Here is an 18,205-nt window from a genome sequence, read left to right as displayed (position 1 = left end):
TGATAGAGGATAATCATATTCAAATTCTGTCTGTAAAATATTTGATTCAATTTACCTCTAAATTGCAACTGACAAATCTAGAGGTGGGTGACATAAATCCCCAAAAATGTTTTAGTCAAAAATGCACCTGGGGAATCAAGTGTAGTCACAAAATGAGATCAGATTGGATTAAAAACTGCAGCATAAATTTCGCAACATAATCTTCTATGCAGATTTAAGGAAACCTTTTTTTTAGTTATTCAGAAATAAAGTATTTTGATACATGTATTTAAGAGCAGGTTTATTTGAAAATTACCTGGTAGACAGGGAGAATTCTGCCTAGTTTATTATTGTTTTCTAGAAATTGTAGCTTTTCTACATCTGGTCAGGCCAAAGTGATTAAGGTTTTTTAATGGTCACAGTATTTTGAACTCTTTGATATTTCATTTGCAAGTTTCTGTAAAATTTGGGCTACTTAAACAGTTGCATTGTCTTGTAAGAGAGTACCACCCTTACAATATTGTTGCTTTTATCACAGCAGTGAGATGCACCATTGAATTCAATCCTCTTGTTGTTGAATTTAGTCTGATGTATATATTGATGTTCAATAATTGTCACTAGTAATTCTTTCCTTGATTTCTTTTTTGCTTCCATAATCAAAGTTACATTTTTTATTTCTGAAGGGTCAATAGGTTACCTTCCTTTCCTTCCCTTTCTTCTCTTCCTCCTGGTTCTCTTCTCCTGTGTTTTCTTTTAAGCTTATTTTGTGTAATATCCAAAGAATTAAACATGTTTTTAATGCTTTATTAAAAAAACAAAATGACTTGGTAGTTTGGGAATGTTGCTTTTGTGGCAGTTTCTCTTTTTAGCCACGATTCATTACAACTTTGCCTAATGCAAGCAGCAATTTAGAGAAAAAAACATACAACAGGTAATTTGAGACACTTCCCAAACGTTTTGTGGAGTCAGTACCAGTGAAGGGCTGAAGCAGTTGATCCTGGTGCCAGTGGCCCCTTCTTTACCCGCAGATACATTTGGAAATGATTAGTAGTTCTGTGTCAGGCCTGTTTATAACTCAGGCATGGATTGTTTTTATGCTTCCAAGGAAATAGGTACTACTTAGTTGTGTTCCATAACCCTGGGTGTCTAGGGCAGATGTGTTTTATACCTAAACAAGTAACTTTTTTTGGCTGTGAGAGGCAATTCCCAGTTCTGTGAGATAAGCACAAGTACCCTCATATGTAAACCGTGCACAAAGACATTTACTGTATATATTTAGCATGCCTGTAAGTTAAACACTGGCACTTTGCATGCTTATTTTCAACAAAAGTTTAGTTTAACAAAGAGAGACATTGAACCTGAAAAGAAGCCCTCACTCCAGAGGGAGAAAGAGAAGGGCAAAAGGCATCTGACCAATAGGTGGAAAGACCTAGAATAATGACACAAGGTGCTGTTGCTATGGGCAACATCTTTAAAAGATGCCTCAGTGGATGCCTCAGCAAGTACCACAGACCAGTTTGGATTTTGAGCTTATTAAGTACATAGAAATAATTTAAACCAATTGCCTAAGTGGAATCACTGTCACTGCGGTCTGGATTTTAAAAGGACCATAGTTTGGTTAAAATAGAATCAGCAGTGTATTTGTTCTTAGAGATTAGGGGTTTTTTGTTTTGTTTTAGCTTTGAATTTCCTTCTCTGGTGAAAAATGTCATGCCATTTGCCCTGGAGATTTTTTCCTGCAGTTGGGTTGTCCTCCAAATTCTGCTGCTACAACAGTGTTTTCTTAGGCAGAATAAACAAATGTTGGAGATAGGGAAAGAACATACCTTTTTCTGCTGTATCACCAGCAGATATCAGGAGTGCTGCCAGCCATCCCCAGAAATGTTCCCAACTCACTGCATCTCGTGTGCAGAAGTCAATGTAAAACACAGCTGATATAGCACTGGATCACACTGATGGCAAAAATGGGTGTGCCAGATCCCAAAAGCAGATGGTTCATTGACCTGAAGATTAAATGGTTAAATGTATAGACTGGCTGTGGAAACAGAATAATTGTTATATTACATATGTTCTCTTTCAGTTTTGTTGTTTTTGTTTTTTTTTTCTTTTCAATTTTTGTAGATTTCAGCACTTGTGTTTTAACTAACAGGATTAGTTGAAGTGGGAAGAAAATGACTCAATCCCAAGAGCAGAAGCTGTGTATGTCAGACTTACATTCCAGTTCTGTAGGACAAAAGGGTTTCTTGTCATTCATTTGGGTGTCTGAACTTGTTATCGTGTTTATTAGTGCAGTCTCTGATGTTCTGAGGCTCACTTCCCAAGTTTGACATCAACAGTATATATTTTTCTCTCCACAACCACTTCTCCCCTCAAAATCTACAGCTGCTTAAGGAGCACACATCACTGGGAAATGCTCCATTCCTTTCATATGCCTCTAGATATCTAGGAGGTGTCACATTTATATTCTAGATTTCTCCTTCTCTAAAAAGGAAAGTGAGGGGCGGTGTTTCAGAAGTCTTTCTAATAATGTTGAATATTTCTGTCAGAACTATTTAAATAATCAAAGAAAGGAATTCTGCCAAGTTTACTGGTGACTGAGCTTATTTTATTAAATCAGTATTTTGCATGAATCTCATCTGGGTCGATGATTTCTTTTCCCTACTTTCTCTTCTTTCTTCAAAGCATTTCAGTAAGGGTATCTTCTGTCAGGGCACAAGAGATCCTTGTGTTGTGATGCCTGGCAGATATTAGTGATGGAAACAAAACAAGTACAAGACTCTGAGTGTTGAAATTTCAATTGATTCCACTGTAGTAGCCAAGAGCATGCCCTGGGATGGCATCCTCCAGTGTAAAATGGTGAAGGTAGGAGTCAGTGGAGATGGGGAGGCTTATCTTTGCATCTAACTCCCACGTCAGTTCACCACAGAAATCCCTTCAGTGCAACTGTACAACCTTACCTTCCCAAATATCACCTTAAGGAGGAGAAACCCAAGGGGCCTTCTGCTTGGAAAACCCACCACCTCCATACATTTCACCCCTTTTTCATTTTCAGGCCTCTCCATTTTTTTTTCCAGTGGACTTGGCCTCCTGCACAGCCCTAGATCCTGCAGTGGCAGCAGCCTCCCCTTGCAGAGGGTCTCCAGCACTAGTCAGAGACTGGACAGGGCAGGTTTGAGGAGATGATGAGGAGGTCTCACCTCTGAGGAAAAGGCAAAGCTCGCCTTGTAGAGGTCAGCATTGTGGTGAATTTTTACACAGTGTCAGAAAGACATGTACCCTGAGAGGAGATGGTGATAGAACGGTGAAGTTGTTCAGGAAAGCACCTTCCCAGCAACACAGAAGACACTGGGCTGCACAGAAGATGTACAGAAGAAATCAGTCATTTATAGGTATTTATGTTTGCTGGAAGACAGATACTGCACTGATACGTTTTTTCTTGTGGGATATCACCGGGGTTGGGTAGAGAAATTATAAACCCACTTTATTTCACATTATATTAAAGATCTGATTGTTTATGTTCAAATCATAACAAAGAGGGGAAAAAAATGAAACCAGAAACAGAACATCTTGTCTTTACCCATGGAAAAAAATTCACAGTAAAGTGTTGAACAAAAGACCTTCAAACTTCCTGGGGAAACCCTTGTTTTTCAGAGGCTTTTTGACATTTCTTGCTCTTTAGTGAATGAAAGAGCTTAAATTTAATGACAGGTGCAGACTGAATCTCTTGTTCTTAGAATCTCTTTCACTGATGTCAACTGTTAGAAAACTGCAGCAAAAAAACCCAAAAAAACTTTCATCCTTTCTTCATGTTCTTTAAGTTCAGACACTTCTGTGAAAATAAGAGATAAATAAACTCATGTGGTTTAAGTAATCTTCTTTAAAAATCAGTATTTTTAACAAGCTGGGTTAATTTCTGTGTCATCTGGCTTTCTGAACAGATCAGTAGTCATTAAGAATGACCTCTATTTCTACTAGCGTGCTTTCATTCAATAGCTGAGTCTAGGGCCATTATCTGGCTGACTGGCATGAAAATTATGTAGTTCAGGTGTTCCTAAACAGAATATTTATCTGACAAATACTTTCCTAAAGTAGCATTCCATCGTCAGTGCCACTCCCTCAGGCGCCATTTTATCAGGAAGTGTCACTGTGAGAAGAGGGAACGAGGCCCTCTCCTTCTGCTGAGACATAAGCAAACCAGCGGGTGAAAAGGCTCAGAAGAGTCTCTCAGCACAGCAGAGGTATCTGTATGCCTCTGCTAGAGAGGCATCAGCCAGTGCTTGGTACTGTTCAGCCTGTATTAGCACTATGACAGCTATATTCCACTCTGATTTTAACAGAATGGGCTCGACCTCTGTCACACAGAATTTTTGGTATTTTTGGTATTCTTGTTTGTCTGCTATTGGGGAAAGTTCAGACAATTTTCCTGTAAGTTATTATTGCTCATCAGTTTTTATTCCTGATGAATGAGGATGCTTCAGACCATAAATCTTTGACTGGTCCAGGCTAAATGTTGCCACTTCTGGGCTTCTAGCCAGCATAATTTTGTAGGGAGAAATTATACAACTTGATGAGAAAGAAGTAAATAGTCCTGTGTTAACAGCTATTTGAAATAGCAGCTGTTTAAGGCAATGCAGCAAGGGGGGATATTAGCAATATTACTGGGTCAACCGTAGGTGGTTACCATATGCACATATTGCCACATGCTGTGCCCTATTTGTCTAATGTGAAACTTCCCATTTACTGGTAAATGTGATGGTGGTATTTATAGTGGTCACTGCTGCAGTGCTTGAACAGATTCTGGTAGTCTGTCTCCATCCAGTGTGGATGTGGGACATGGATAAGGAGGAGATGAGTGCCTTTCATATTTTTTACTCTTCAGGGTCACAGCTGTGTCCCCTGTTCTTGATACCAGTAGAGAGAACTGAGTTTTTGCAGTTTGTCTGTATGGACCCACACACAGGTCTGGGTGTGATGGGGTTGTAGGGTGAGATGAGTGTCTATGCCATGACCATGTGCCCAACTATCCCTAAGGACAGTAAACGAAAGCAGCACAAACATGTTTGCAGGTCTCACAAGGACAGCAAGTGAAAGAGCTGCTGCAGGTTTCATTCCTGCATCTTCATTCTTATTTATGTCAACCTAAAAAAAAGACAGGTTGTTTATTTTCACTTTTCCTCCCAGACCCACTTACCTTGTTGCCATTTTATCCCCCAGTCACTAAAGCAAGCTGCAGGATATAGTGAGCCCTGATCCAGCAACTCAAAGGACAACTAGATCTAGAAACTCCTTAATTTAGAAAGCTTGGATCTGTCCTTTCCCAAAATTACAATTTTTTTCCCCTTAGTCTGAGTAGATGTGTGATAAGAGGTAAAATGTAAACACCTCAGTTTAAAGGGAATATCTTAAGTTATTTTAAAGAGTACTAAAAAAAAAGTTAGAATTAATTTTTCTGTCCCTCTAGGGCTTGTACATAATATTTAAGTTGTCTTCACTGGTGTAGAAATAGAAAAAGAGAGCAGTAATAAATTTTATGCGTGTTGAAAAGAGAAAGGAAAACAAGACAGTATGCTTCCTCAAAATGTATTGCAGCCAAAAAGTTTTCTTTTCTCTTTATTTAGAAATTTATATATTTCCATTCGTAATTAATGCAACCTTACCAAAGAAATAATGTGCTGAGCAAGCATAAGACATAAGACTATAAAGCCAAGTTAAGTAAAGGCTTATGATTTTCTAAGCTAATTTATTTTTTAGATCAAAATTAGTAGTGGTTTGGGTCTCCCTATATTCAGTTCTCTGACATTTTAAACTTGCAGAAATAGCCATTTTATTTCTCTTTGTATGAAATCAATACTTCTTTCAAAAATAGGCACATGCACTTGGACTTAGTCTCCTGAATTATCCTTTGCTTGAGAGAGACTACATATTTTATTAAAACAGTGGCATTTTCATAAAGCAAAATGTTTACCCTAGCATCTGCTTAAAAGAATAATGAGAGAAATATACAAATTTAATAAAGACACGAACCTTTTCTTTGGCTGCACAAGGTAGCGAGAAACGTGGGCTTTCAGATCAGAAATTGTTTTTGGCCTCTGGAAACTGAGACCATCTCCTCCTAGACCAGGTTTGGGCTGCTGGGCTAACCCAGCTCTTCCAGGAGCGCTGCCCGCTCGCTGCCTGCTCGTCACCAGTGCTTTTGCCCTGGCTGCACACCCGCCTGCCTGGGAGGCAGCCAAGCCCAGGCGCTCTCCTGACCTGTCTGCGCAGCCATCTGGAAGGGGGCAGATGCCATTATTCAGAGTGCTCTGCTAGACGGCTGTAGGGGCATGGAAAGCTCCCAGCAGGAGCACGCACTGTGCCACGTGGTGGGTAAAGCATCTGTCCTTGAAGGAAATGCTGCCTGTCTCAGGCAACAAGAGTCGGATGTGTATGCAAAATGAAGAGGAACACAGTGTCTTGGGGTGGGATGGTGCCATGACGTTTTTGTACCTTGAGCAATAGAATTTCTCTCCCCTATGCTCCTTTACCCTGCACAAAGGACAATGTCTTCCCATGTCTTGGTAGTCTTACATTGGAAAGCATTTCACAAAGGGAGGGATAAAAATCGATAAGGAAGGCAAAAAGTCAAAGCAAATGCACTCTGTGGGAGGAGAGATTGTCAGTTCCATGTCTTTAAGTAAATGCTGGGGGAAAAAAGGTCCTTCCTGTCTGACCCTGACTGCTATGTTGGAGCGTAAGGTGGAGTGCTTAATTCTGTCTGCAGCCCTGCTCTGTCACTGCCTTTCCTGTGGTACCTGTGGATATGTCTGCTAATGGTGGCAGTGATGACAGTTGTTAACTGGACAGTGTTTTGACACTGCCAAATCCTTTTGCACAGGTCACAGTCTGCCTGGTGGTAAATGGCAGCTGAACAGCTCTGTGCAACACATTAACAAATTCTTTTGCTGTCCAGATCTCTGAAGTATTTTAAAAGCCTTGTTTGAAAGATGGAGCTTTTGTGCTTCGCAGCCCATTTTTTGTTTCTTGTCTCATGGTAATGAATTAACTCTAAGTACGAGTTACACCCCAGGGAAATGGTAGGCAGGGGTCATATGGGGTGTGACCTTTGTAGGAAAGATGAGACTCCTTCCTGTGAAGCTCTCATGAAGTTGGCTTTGGAATATTTACCAACCACCCATCTTACAGGCAACGGCAGGATTTGGGCCTGTCTTGTCATAGTGAATAATCAGCTGTAAAGGCATTGATCTCAGTGGAGTTATTAATTGATACCGGTGCAACAAAAACACCATTTGCCCTAAATGTTATGGAAAGATGACAACCAACAGACTGAACAGATCTGTTTCTCAGTGATCTCTCAGGCTGGGGAGGCACCCAATCTGTCCATGCTGCTTTGGGCCATCTAAGCTTCCCTTCAGAATTTAGATTTGTATTTAAGCTGCATTAAGTTTTTATTCATATTGGCTTTGAATATGTTTCATCTCTTTTTTTCCCCCCTATTTTTCTGCAGTAATAGTAAAAATCTGTTTTTCTTCCCTAACTATGTGCAGGCTGGCATGGCTTTGACATATGATCCAACAGCTGCTATACAGAATGGGTAAGAAATGCATGTTTTCTTATGTCTTTTTTTAAATTATTTTGAATGTCATCTTCTGTTTTCTCTTTCTGTAGTGAAACTTTTTGAAAAGCTTATCCAGTCAGTCATATTTTGTCTGAAGCATATTGTCAAGTTCTTCTTTAGTTTTCCTTTTCTTTTTGTGCCTTCTTGTTTGCAATATCCATTTGAATGGGAAGTTGTTTTTCCTAATAGTTTCCATCTCTATTTTGGCAAATGTTAGTAGATGTCTTTTTAATCTCTCTCTGTCATGAAGTGGAAACCAGTAAAGTTTCCCTTTACTGACTTGGCTTTTGTTAAAATAATCATTGAAGATTGCAATGTATTTTGAATAATAGAACTGTTACTTCATCTGGGGTTCTTTCTGCAGGCTGGCTGCCTTCCATGGCATTGTCTGAATAAAAATGCCAGATAGGGAGAAAGCCTTAAATTAGTGTGTAAGCAGATGGGATTTAAGGGTAAAATTCTGAGCAACACTCTTCTTTATTTCTCAGCTACCATTTGCTGACACAAGGAATTGCATTTTTTTCTCAAATTGAGCAGTGAAATCACATCGCTGTATTATTTACCTGCATGATTACATTTCCAGTTATTTCATAAACTTGAAAAACACATCCTTGAAATTTAGCTCTCTTTTCAGCTAGGTTAACAACAATTTGAAAAAAGGCAGGAAGTTCAGCCCTGAACTCTTTGACAGTGACTCTTTGATCAGAGAGATGTATGCTATGATTATCCAATTTCGTGCATACTCCCACCTGTGCTCTCCAGCTGAAGGGGAGAATTTATTGATATTAATAAGAGTGGGTTTATTTGTTAAATATTTGTTAAATATTTGTTAGGGCGCTGCTAGTTGAAGCATTTAGGAAAAAGTCCCCTAACATTCCAAGTAGCTAAAAAAAACCATCAGTTGTGGTAGTTGGTCTATTTTGCCTAATTTTACAAGCAGTAATTTTGTAGGGCTTGTGATATTCCTGTGTTGTGGAAGAAGAGGCCAAACTCAGAAGAATAGAGAGCTTGTTTGTAGTTGTGATTTCAGAGTTCTCTGCTTCTGTTTCCCCTTTTTGACCTCCAAAGAGTCATTCTTCTCTATTGCCATACTTTTCAGCTGGTAAAACGTTGCAATCTATAAATAAAAACATCACTGGTTCATAATCCACCAGTGTTTCATGTGGAGAAATGGCGCTTTTTTTTTCATATAATTTCCTGCATGTTGGTTGTATGAGTGTTTTGGGAATCGCAGTTTGAATGATCCATTGAGACCTATGTCATTTTAATTCAAGAATAATTCTTTGAAGTCATGAAAGTTATCTCAGTATCAGACATTATTTATATCAAAGGACACCCATGGTGTTCAGGCTGCTCAGGTGGTTTGGTCACTTAGTTGTTTGAAAATGCTGTCAGATCATTGAGTAATGAAATTGTACCCACTGGAGAATTCCTATTCTGCAGTTTTAAAATATTCTTTTATTTTTAAGGCAAGAAATTAATTACATTACAGTACCAGATATCTCTCCAAGAGTGACAATTAATTACTACTTTGACTTATGTATTTTTTTCTGAATTGTCAAAATATTTTCAGTTTTATCAAAACTAACCCATCATTCAAAATGCTCTTATGGTGAGATCTTGATTGTGGGCAGTATCATAAGGATCACCAGGGCCCTTTTGGTTCCACAGGATTTTTTTAATCTCCCCAGACATTCACACAGTAATCTGTACATATCCTGTCATTTTAAGTTTTTCTGGTTTTCATAAGCCTCTTTACTTGCAAGTACAGTGAAACTCTAGGTCAGGAGTTTTATTTTAGTAAGGTCTGGGAGCACCTTGATGCTTTGCTTGTGAAATGTGTAGGTGTGATCTGTTGCTCGCTGACACAAGACTCAGGCATCGGTGTGTGGCCGTGGGGAAAGAGACTTAAAGGCTCTTAAGCTCTACAAAGTAACACAGGTTAACTCAGCCAAGGGGCATCTCCCTCACGGGGAAGGCAGTGTGGAAGTGAGCCAGAGCTGATGCTGTGCCCACACCCACCCTGTGCTTAGAAGAGTGCAGAATGCTTTGGCTGTAGGTTGGGCCAAGCCACTAAGGTCTACGTGGAGCAGTGTCACCCAAAAATCTGTGAAACAAAGGCTTTTTCCTTGTGGCACTCAGCTGGGGCCACCATGGTGGAACTCAGTGAGCTAAGTCTGGGGATGAGAAATATAAAGATAATACCAAGTCAAGGTGATATTCAGAAGAGTTATGAACCACCAACAAAATTTTAATAGAAATATTAACTGCACATGCTGACATTTACTAGAGTTGTTCATAAGGTTGATAAGGTTGCTTTTGGAGGCATATAAGTTGCTAAGTCCACACAGGATTATGTGGAGGATGGAAGCTTACTCAAGAAACATGTCTCTGCAGCAGGTGTCATGGGGTGGTATTTAAAATTCACAGTTCCTTAAGAGGCGTGGATTATATTAGGTTTTGAGTTGGGCCGTAACCAAACCTCAGGGAAGAATCTGGACTCTTGTTTCCAAATGAAAAGGTAGGTTCTTATTGTTCATGGTGTCGTACTATCACTTTTATTACCATATAACTGCATATTTGCCTTGAAAATCTATAGCAGGAATAAAACTAAAGAGAGAGTGAGAGAGGCTTTCAGTAAAAATTACTATGATTTTTTCCCCACTAAGGAATAGATGATTTTCTTCTGAGTCTATTACATTGTAAAGCTTGATTCTCCATTTCATTATATTGTTTTTATGCCCGTGTAGCTCTGTTTAAGCATCCAGTGGAGTTACATCAGTATAAAACTGGTATAATGGTGTGGAGAATGCAGCCCATAGTGTACCATAGCATTGCAGTATGAGGTACTGAAGATATGGTAAGCACACACTTCAGTAGATAAGATCTCACTTGGCAACCACTCTGCCTTTTTTTTGTTGTTTTATAATCAGCCTTTTCTGAATTGTGTTTACAAAGGTACTCAGGTTTTATTTTGGGGAGTAGTGTGCCTATTGTGATATGCTATTGATTTTTCAATTTGTGGCATTAACATTATTTCAGTAGTTTTATGCACTCATACAAGGAACAGGATAGAGGTCTTGTACTTGCACTGTAAGGAAGCTCATTTAAAATGTTCCTGAGGCTGGTGTCCTCCTGACCATTTGTCTAAGATTGCAATGTACTGTATCAATTTAGTATCTCATATCTGGGGGACAATTCTGTGCATTTGCTGGCCAATGGGCTCAATATTCAGATAGGTTTTTTCCAGCTCCAACATCTGACTGTGTGGCTTGTTGCAACAGAAAATTGCTGCCTTGATAATGCTTGGTAATACTCTTACATTATGTGAGCCCCAGGATACTATTTATGAATCAAACTTTTTCAGTACTGCCCGCAGGCACGAGGCAGGAGCAAATGGTGTTTATTGCAGCACAAATTGGATCTTGCTCTTGTGCAGATTCTGTCTGGAAGCTTGCACATTCCCCAGTAGAATGGCAACCATATGGATTTTTTTTCCCCACTTTTTGGCAGGGAAAAAGTGACCAGACACTGCAGATAATGCAGTCCCCAAATGCAAAGGGAGGGTTGGTGTAGCAGGGGTGTATGTGCTTTGTCTGTTAAGCAACAGAAACTGTTGTTAAAGCGCTGCCTCTGTGTGCCTGATGATGTACTGGAAATATGCTTCTTTTACATCACTTAAAAATGTGTTCTTTGAGCCCCTTATAAACCCTCCTTCAGGAACTTCCAGGAGCATTGCAGTTTGCCAACAAGTGATGAGTTTCCCCTTGGCTTATGGAATCTAGGCATGCTGAAAAAGTCTGTTTTTAGTACAAGGGTGATGTCCATTTTGCCTTGCCCTTGCCACCTGCATGCCTGTGCTCCTAGTATTGCAATTGCAGCTGAAGAACAGGGACGCTGTCTTGCACCTGCAAAAAACTGCACGGACCAATGTAAAGATGTAAACTGCATTTGCTGAAAATGGAAATTTGCTGAGCCTTCTGGAGAACTCTCATTAGAGCTCACAGGTCAACCACACCACACGCTCTCATAGTACCTAGTGCACTGTACTAGGTACACTGTGCATTTTAATGCCAGGAAACTTGGAGGCATAATTTAATATATGTAAAACAAGTCAAAGCCAGTATAATTCATATCTCTTTCTACTCCTCTTTTTGATGTAGCTATTCTGATGACTGAGAGTCCTGTATTCCCTTGAATGAACTTACAACGTGCATCTTCCACCTCATTTCACCTCTCCCTAAGCCTAAAGAAAAAAAGAAAGGGAAGACTGAATATAGCAAGGTCCTCAGCTGCAAATCTTGTTGTCGTGCTGTAGGGTTTGTGCCAGAACAGGCCACTCTGGTTTTGTGTCTTTGTTCCCCTTGTCTCCTAATAGATCCCCAGCATGCCAGTTATGCCAGTTACATTTGAAGATATTAGTCCATTTGTGTGTAAAGAGAATTTAGGGAGATGCCTTGGTGTCCCAGGGGTGAGGGCATGTTGAGCCCTCTTTGTCAATGAGCCCTGTCCTGGCAGCAGTGACTCCAGCAGTGTGGCAGGTGAGCATCCCATTCCTGAGGGTGGCTCTCCTTGAGTCCATCCCCAGCAAGGACACCTCTGTCCTCACCACACCACTGTACTTCATGCAAGGCAGAGACATCCACATCCTTTATTATTAGATCCTTTTGGCCACAAGTGGCACTGAGGAAAGACAAGCCTTTGCCTCCTCATGTAAGAAATTTCTGACTGCAAAATGATTTCTTTGCAGCCTGTCGCAGTGACTGGGATTGTTACACTTGATTTTTTATTATTATTATTAAAATTTAAATATATGAACTGGATTTTCATGCGGTGTCTTTTGCAGCATCAGAGTTTCTTCCTTTCTCTTCCTTGATGCCCTTGGACACGAATTTTTCCCGATGTAGCTGAGTGTCCTGGTAGTATGTTTTATTTGATGCTTATTTGAGAGCATTCCAAATGGCGACAGATAAATGGTATTGGCAGGGCTGTATTTTCCACATTACCGTAGTATATATTCTACAGGCTTGTGTACTGTTCAGATAAATGCATCTCTAAGCTGAAACTGAAATGGCAAGCTGTCTGTCAAATTCTTGGCTTAGCACACATTTTCTCTAAATTTGTTAGTATTTGCTGGGATTTATTGGAGAGTTTATTCCAAAGAGTCAGCACTACTTCCAAATGGAAAGTTGTTTCTTCCCTGTACTTGTCTTTGTCTGAGCAGTTCATGCGTGGTTATGAGTATGAGCCCAGCTTCAGTGCCAGGTTTATGAAAAGAATGAGAAACAATGAACAAAAAATGTGTGGTTTTCTCAAAAGAGTTTTGATTTTATATTATCTTTTAGTTTAAGAGGTTTACATATTTCTCTGTACATTACACATTTTACCCATAGACTAAATTCTGTCAGTCTGCCATTGACTATTTTCATTTGCTGCACACAGCATTCCTTAGCTGACCCACTTAGCAAGAGCATAGCCCAAGTGATTTCTGGTTAACATTGATCTGGATGCAGCAGTATCCTGTAAAAGGAGTCAGATGACATGCAACATGCTAGTGCCATGGATGAACCTGCCTAGTGGTGTAAAAATCTCTTCTCCCTCAATGTCGTATGAACTTAATACTTGCTGTAAGCATGGTGATACAAATGCCTCCAAGTTCTCATAATAGGATATATATAAAATTGGGCAAAGGCACAATTTTAAAATAGTCTCTGTGCGAGCATTGTGAGGGCAGATAACTGGTCCTAAAATAGCATTATATTTCTATTAAACAAAAAATCACTCAGATGCCACCTGCTGCTTTTGGCATTTTAAAATCTGATTTGGAATAGAAAGAACAAATGATTGCTTCTCTGTCTCCCTCTCCCCTCCTAACTTTGAATGTTTCCACCCAACGTTGAAAGAGAGCAGCCTGTTTTTCCAAGGCTATTGGTTGAAGTCGGTGGTTATTTGAGCCTTCATCCAGAATGAATGCATCCAGTCTGAACTAGACTGATTAGTACTAAATCTGTGATGCCAGGGAGATCAGGAAATAGAGCACTTGTTTAAACACCAGTAATGACTTTTTGTTGTTGTTGTATAGCTCTCATGGAAAGCTGCTCTTGATTGCCTCAGAATAAGGAGGGGAGAAAAATATAAAAAAGAGGGAATGCAATCCACTTCACTGTGCAGAATCTTCTGTTACTTACTGGTGCATCCTATATGAGAAGGAGGTACATGAGGTTTAAATCATACAAAAGAACACTGCACATGAGTGTTTCTCTCTCAGTCCAAAATACAGACATTTAGACAACTGTAAAACCACTGTAAAACATTCTTTTTTTAAGCAATTTTATCGTTCTGGCTTACAGTTAAAACTGCAGAAAGGGCAAATGCAAAAATCTTTACAAGCACACGCATATTAAGTACTAACACAATCCAGTAGTAGTAATGATATTTTCCAAGTGATAATTTTATCAATAATCATTAACCCACAGGGAAGGAGAAAGAATATAACATTTATTACCATCAAGCACGAGATGGTGCAGCTTCTGTTCATAGCGTGCAACAGTGGAAATAAAACTGACTAAATCTGAGATTTTCAGTGCTGCCTGGGGCATTTAGCCTCATAATTCCTGATACATTTCACCAGAAAAAGGGGGGTTTTGCTCTCTGCCTAGATGAATATGAAAATTTCAGCCAGAGTTTTTGTAGCCACCCCTTAATAAAATAATTCAGGCATGTATAGAATGTATTATTCTCAGCACTGAAGCACTATGATATGAAAAGAAAACAGTACCCTGTGTAAAAATGAAATCAGTAATGTTATCTTCAATAGTGTGTAAGAAATTTCCTTTTGCTAGCTAGCACCCAGGAAAATCAGCTGTCTTTGCATTTCAGATAATTGCTTCTTATATTGTGAAGTTCTATATTTGTGCTAGTTGAAGTGAAAAAAAATATGCTTTGTGTAAATATTCCTCCTCCTTTCCATTTTCAAGATCTGCTCAATGGAGCCATCACATCTTTTTTATTGTGGTTTTGGAAATAGATGGACATAATTACCTGGGTAGACGCTTTTTGTCTTTGCCCAGGAGGAGAGCCTAAGTAGTCAAAAGGTTCAAAAAAATCTCGCTTCTGTTCTTTGTTTGCAGATTTTATTCCTCACCGTACAGTATTCCAACAAACCGCATGATCCCACAGACATCAATCACGCCATTCATTGCTGCTTCCCCTGTCTCCACATATCAGGTACGTCAGATATGCACTTGTCTACTCTGTTTCCCAGTTAATTATGTTTCGGATGTGGATGAAGGCAGAAAATTGTGTGAGTGCTTGCACTCTTGAGTCACACTTGAAACAAAGGGCTCTCCAGCAATATTCAGGTATCATTGGGTAGTGTTTTAATTGTTTCCTGCATTCTTTACAGCAGTAATGAAAGCCACTGTAATTCTTCCTTTCAATCAGCTTCTCTGATAAACAACATTTTGCTTAATTTCCAGTTGACAATACCAGAAGCTTAACACTCTTATTGAACTGTATCCTCATTCTGGCTCCCCTTCATAAGCCAAATCTTTTTAAGTGCTTTTTTTTTTAATAATTTATGTTGACTGCATTATACTTTGACCTTTTGACCTCAGCTGTATTTTTTTTCCAGTAACTGTATCCTTTAAAAGTACTAATTTTTATCCAATAATCCCTGACAAAGCAAATTACTTGAGGAAGAGCGTCCTCAAATCATTCTTCAGTCTGCTACATACCATGTCATTCAGAATTTCTCTTTTCAGCATATCCCACTCAGTTCTCCACTGGGAAATTATTGTCTTGTTTTGGCTTTCTGAAATGGAAGTCAAAACCAGATTGTATATTTTTATTATTAGCCATTGTCTGGGAGCTTATCACTTCACAGAAGCTGGTCATTGACTATACATTTTCCAATTTTAGTTATTTCTCTCCTGTGCCATCAGTGCTTATCCAGCCCTGAGTCCAACCTGAAATAAGCTGTCCAAACTTTCAAAGCTGCATGGTGGGTTTTTCCTAATGTTAGGGTTGCTTTGTTGGGGCTGGGGGATTGCAGATGGTATGGTACTGCTTACATGTAATTCTGGGGAGTTAGTCTACCTTAACCTTGATCTTTGAAGATAAATGATTCTTGTAATTCTCTTTGACTTTTGTTTTATTTTATTTTAGATGGCTATGTAGCGCTTGCCAAACAAAAGTTGTTTTGATGAGGTAAATTCAGTAAATTTCAGTAATGGCAGCACCAAAGTAGAGTGGATGCCAGAGATAAACGAGTGCAGCTCACACACAATTTTCTTGGTAGCAAAGCTGGCTTAAGAGCCATACTATTTCCCATTCAGGCCATTGAGTTCAGGCCACTCAGCCACTTACTTTCATCACTGCTCCACAGTTCACAGTTGCTCCCCTTTTCCCATTCTGGTTTCAACCATTGCATCAGTTTGTGGTTTCACGAGTTTGCACCAAAACCATTCATTTTTTTTTTTTTTTAACCCGTATCATTTTCCTTACATAGTTTGCAATGTAATCCCAAAGACATCTGCCCTGGCACCGTGAAGGAGCTGCAGTGGTGCAGGGGTGAGAGCAATGAGCAGCAGCAAGCTGTGGCAGCTCTAGTGTGTTTTAGCTCCTGGGGATTCACAGCAGAAAATGTTGTAGTAGAGGTGTGTTTACATGTGGGTGTGCTGGTTTGGGTTCTAAAGATGTTTTGCTGAACTTGCTTTTCAACAAAAAATAGACTTTCATAAACATATACAAACGTTGGAGCACACTGTTATACAATTAATTGTCCATACTTTCTTCATGAACAAAATCACAGGGCATGTGGAGGAGTGGGACCTTGTAGCTCTCCCCTTGTTATTCCTGGTCGTGCTCAGTCTGAGGTGTTGCACACCTGTCTTGTGACACCAACGGAGATGTCCTCTGATGGCTCTAGCACAGCTACATCTTTTGTGTACTTGTGTGTTGTGGTGCCCAGACTGATGCAAAAGGAAACTTAAATACAGAACTCTTGGTGCTGTGCCTGAGTGATGATAGCATGTGGGCCTCTCACACAGCACAAAAGGGAGTTATGGCTCAGAGATGCCACCACAAATAGGCAAACACTATAACGTGTTTATTCTTAGTAATATTGTTATTTCCTTGAAATGTGTTACATGGCAGTCATAAAGCAGAACAACAAAGGAAGCCTTTGGTGATGCATATGGAGTTCTGGTGGGAATGGGCCCCAGGATGCTGAAGCTAAGAATGATCCTGGAGGTGCAGTCTTCTTAAACCAGCTTTGCCGTGAAAGCTTTCAATTAGAATAATTTTCAAAAACTCTGAATTAGGTCTGTAATTCTTACTGGAAACAGAATAAGTCATTCTGGGATCTCTGAAAATGTTATACCTTTAAAAGTTCATACAGATACTTTTGAAAATAAACTTTGAATATTTTATGTCTCCTGCACTGTCGGTTGGATGACATGTTCATGATTATATTGATGGATGAAAGCAAACAATGCAAATGAAAAAAACAGGACACCATGGAATATTGAAGACTGCTTTACGAGATAAAATGTTGTGATTCACAGAAGTGGTGCAATCACTCAGGCTTCTGACTTTGGTGGAAAACATTATCAAATGAAATTTGAAAGCTTATTCCTTTGTCAATAACTTTATGAAGCGTAAATTAATTTTGTGTTGCGTTATAAGACTTAAGTCTTTTGCAAAAATTAGCACCTCAGTTGTACTAGAGAGGATATTTTCAAATAAATCTTAAGGTTTTAAACTTTTCTGTGCTAATTAAAAGTATTTGATGTGCAGGTCCAGAGTACTTCATGGATGCCCCATCCGCCATATGTTATGCAACCAACAGTAAGTGGATACTTGGTTATCTCTGGCTAAAAGTGCTTCCATTGTAGCCTTGCTCTGCTTGTCCAGCCACACTGAAGTCCTGGGTCATGTAAGAGCAGCCAGCTGCTCCCTGTGACAAGAGCCCTCTGCCATAAAGGTTCTGTTTCTTTGAGGAGCACTGTTTGATGTAGTGGAAAGGGGAGGATGGGTGATGTGTTATCTAATTGCATCGACTGTAAGAGGGTAACAAGTTCTGAAGTGTTGCTCCCGAAGCTCTGCTTTAGGGACTGCAAGATGACTGCATTCCTGCATACTTTGAATTGCCAGGACCAACACATGACCATTCCCTTATATGCTTAGCCATCAAAAACGTCCTCTGTAGTTCTAGATAAAGGATCCTCGGTGCCTCGGTAATTTCAGCATAGTGGAAAAGGGTGAAGCACAACTGTCTTAGCGAGTCTCTACCAAACCCGAATCTGCTGTATGATTTGACCAGTCAACTCTTTTTTTTTTTTTTCCCACTGAGTCATTTTTATCAATTTATGGCTACTTCAAGCTGCATTATGTTTCTAACCAACATTCATTAAAAGGAGTGCAACTGATTTTTTGTTTACTTCACAGAAGAGTTTCGATGCACTTTGCCTAAATATTAGCAGTATACCAGCAAAAAACACCATAATGAATTCCACTGCAGACAGATCACTTTAGTTACATTTCTGCCTTTGATGAGTTTCTCAGGTATAGATCCACTTGACAGTGTCATTAATCAAAATTTAAATGTAT

At 39.5% G+C, this 18,205-nt stretch overlaps 1 protein-coding gene across 7 annotated transcripts in view; it reads left to right on the top strand.

Annotated features, from left to right (window-relative positions):
* RBMS3 (RNA binding motif single stranded interacting protein 3) overlaps positions 1 to 18,205 on the top strand; it is a 706,117-nt gene that overhangs the window by 620,365 nt on the left and 67,547 nt on the right. For all 7 annotated transcript variants that reach the window (XM_063408744.1, XM_063408737.1, XM_063408753.1 and 4 more), the window contains 3 exons: positions 7,524 to 7,570; positions 14,725 to 14,821; positions 17,393 to 17,443. In XM_063408744.1, coding sequence (XP_063264814.1) covers positions 7,524 to 7,570; positions 14,725 to 14,821; positions 17,393 to 17,443 — 195 coding nt within the window. The remainder of the gene's footprint in view (positions 1 to 7,523; positions 7,571 to 14,724; positions 14,822 to 17,392; positions 17,444 to 18,205) is intronic.

This window comes from Prinia subflava, chromosome 1 (genome assembly GCF_021018805.1).
Source record: "Prinia subflava isolate CZ2003 ecotype Zambia chromosome 1, Cam_Psub_1.2, whole genome shotgun sequence".
Taxonomy (NCBI): domain Eukaryota; kingdom Metazoa; phylum Chordata; class Aves; order Passeriformes; family Cisticolidae; genus Prinia; species Prinia subflava.
This window is presented reverse-complemented; position numbering and strand designations above follow the sequence as displayed.